At 54.5% G+C, this 2,216-nt stretch overlaps 1 protein-coding gene across 1 annotated transcript in view; it reads right to left on the bottom strand.

Annotated features, from left to right (window-relative positions):
- PAX7 (paired box 7) overlaps positions 1-2,216 on the bottom strand; it is a 117,545-nt gene that overhangs the window by 48,922 nt on the left and 66,407 nt on the right. The window contains exon 4 of the mRNA XM_017740607.1: positions 208-463. Within this exon, the coding sequence (XP_017596096.1) occupies positions 208-463 (256 nt within the window). The remainder of the gene's footprint in view (positions 1-207; positions 464-2,216) is intronic.

Below are 2,216 nucleotides of genomic sequence, written 5' to 3' on the forward strand. Positions count from 1 at the left end.
CCAGCCATGGGACACAGGGATGCAGCAGAAGGGACGTGAGACAGAGGAAAAAAACTGAGGAATTTTCCCTTGACTTGAGGAAAAACCTGATTTTCCCAACTAAAGCAAAACCACACAAGACTCACAATTGTCCCATCCACAGGGAGGATGTCACGGATCAGAAAGACCCAATGGGAGAATCATGGAATGATTTGGAAAGGCCCTTACAGCCCACCCCATTCCAGCAGCCTGGGATGCTCCAACACCACCCAACCCAGCGGAGGGGAGGTTGGGAAGGGAAGCAGCAGTGGAGCTCACCTTGGGAGATGGTGGTGGTGGGGTAGGTGGAGTCGGGCAGCTGGTACGGGGGCAGCGCCGGCATTCCCGTGGGTGGGAAGCCCCCCGGCAGCAGGTGGTTGAAGGCCGCCAGCTGGTTGGCTCCCGCCTGCTTGCGCCAGCGCGCCCGCCGGTTGCTGAACCACACCTGGGGGGGGACAGAAAACGCCGCAGCTGTTAGAACCAGCTGGGGCGGGGCTCTTCGTCTCTTCCATGGCACATCCCTGATAACTCCCTCCGGAGCAATATCTTCTGCTAATGGGCCACCCAGCCTCACTGCATGACTGCATCACATGCCGCTGTGAGATGCTCTGCCCAGGGGGAGGAACCAAGCACTCCTACCTGGATATAATCTGAGGTTTGGAACACCACCCTCAGCCCTTACCTACTGGATTCCCAGAGGACAGGAGCTACATAGCATGGACCTGCAGACGAAGAGCAGCCCCTTCTACAGGATCACTGCCTCAACAGAACTGTATCTGTCACCTCAAAAGGACTGCAGCCACCATTTAATCGGACTGCTACCACCACCCTGACCAACAGGGTGTCCGGTCGTATCCTGACTCTGCCAGTTTGAGCCGGTGTTTCTGTATCATTGCCTTTATCTTAATTTTCCTATTAAATTGTAGTTCGGACTTGGGATCTCCCACCGGTTTGCTTTCAAACTAGTACACCTCAGGTGACACCTGAGCTCTGCCCACCGCACCTGACGGGACAGAAAACACCCCACGGGTGACACCTGAGCTCTGCCCACCGCACCTGAGGGGACAGAAAACACCCCAAGGGTGACACCTGAGCTCTGCCCCACCCCACCCGGGCTGCTCATGGGAACACATCCCACAGAACTGGAAAAAAATGGATTGAAGTCACTGCCAGATTCAGATTTGGAGTATTCATCTCCATTCCTTAATTTCCTTTCTGTGGCTGAACCACACCTGGGGGGACAGAAAACAACCCACGGGTGACACCTGAGCTCTGCCCCACCCCACCCGGGCTGCTCATGGTAACACATCCCACAGAACTGGAAAAAAATGGATTGAAGTCACTGCCAGATTCAGATTTGGAGTATTCATCTCCATTCCTTAATTTCCTTGGGAACATATCCCACAGAACTGGAAAAAAATGGATTGAAGTCACTGCCAGATTCAGATTTGGAGTATTCATCTCCATTCCTTAATTTCCTTTCTGTGGCTGAACCACACCTGGGGGGACAGAAAACAACCCACGGGTGACACCTGAGCTCTGCCCCACCCCACCCGGACTGCTCAAGGATCTCACAGAACTGGAAAAAAATGGGTTCAAGTCCCTGTCAGACTCAGATCTAAAACCAGGCTCAAGTCACTGCTGGACACAGATTTGTGAATTTTCACTGCCATTCCTTCATTTCCTTTCTTTGGCTGAACCACACCCAGACAGGAGAGGAAAGGCCCCACGGGTGACACCTGAGCTCTGCCCCACCCCACCTGATGGCAGCACCTTCTGTCCAAACCCAAACCCAAACCCAAACCCAGGCTCAAGCTGCTTCTGGGCCCAGACCCCAGTGTGTGGTGCTGAATCCTCACCTCCATTCCTTGATTTCCTTCTCCCACACGACCCCAAACCCCCGGCCCCGTCTCCCCCAGGATTTCAAGCGGCTGGAAATGCCGCTCCCAGCTGCAGGGGGGATGGAGAGGGATAATTGGGATTGTGTATTCCGGGAGAGTCCATCCCAAAGAGATGCTCCGCTACCACCTGGCCATCCCGCCTCGTTATCTGCCAAGGCTGGGAATTCTGCCGAAGGATTAAGTGCCATAATAGCGGCACTGTTAGGAGGGATAAATAACCAGATTAGCATCGTGCTCGCGGTGTTAGACAAGCTAAAGAGATAGAACCGCCCGCGGGGAACGCAGGGGCTCGGCTCT

Source organism: Corvus brachyrhynchos, unplaced genomic scaffold (assembly GCF_000691975.1).
Source record: "Corvus brachyrhynchos isolate BGI_N302 unplaced genomic scaffold, ASM69197v1 scaffold278, whole genome shotgun sequence".
In the NCBI taxonomy this organism is placed as follows: Eukaryota; Metazoa; Chordata; class Aves; order Passeriformes; family Corvidae; genus Corvus; species Corvus brachyrhynchos.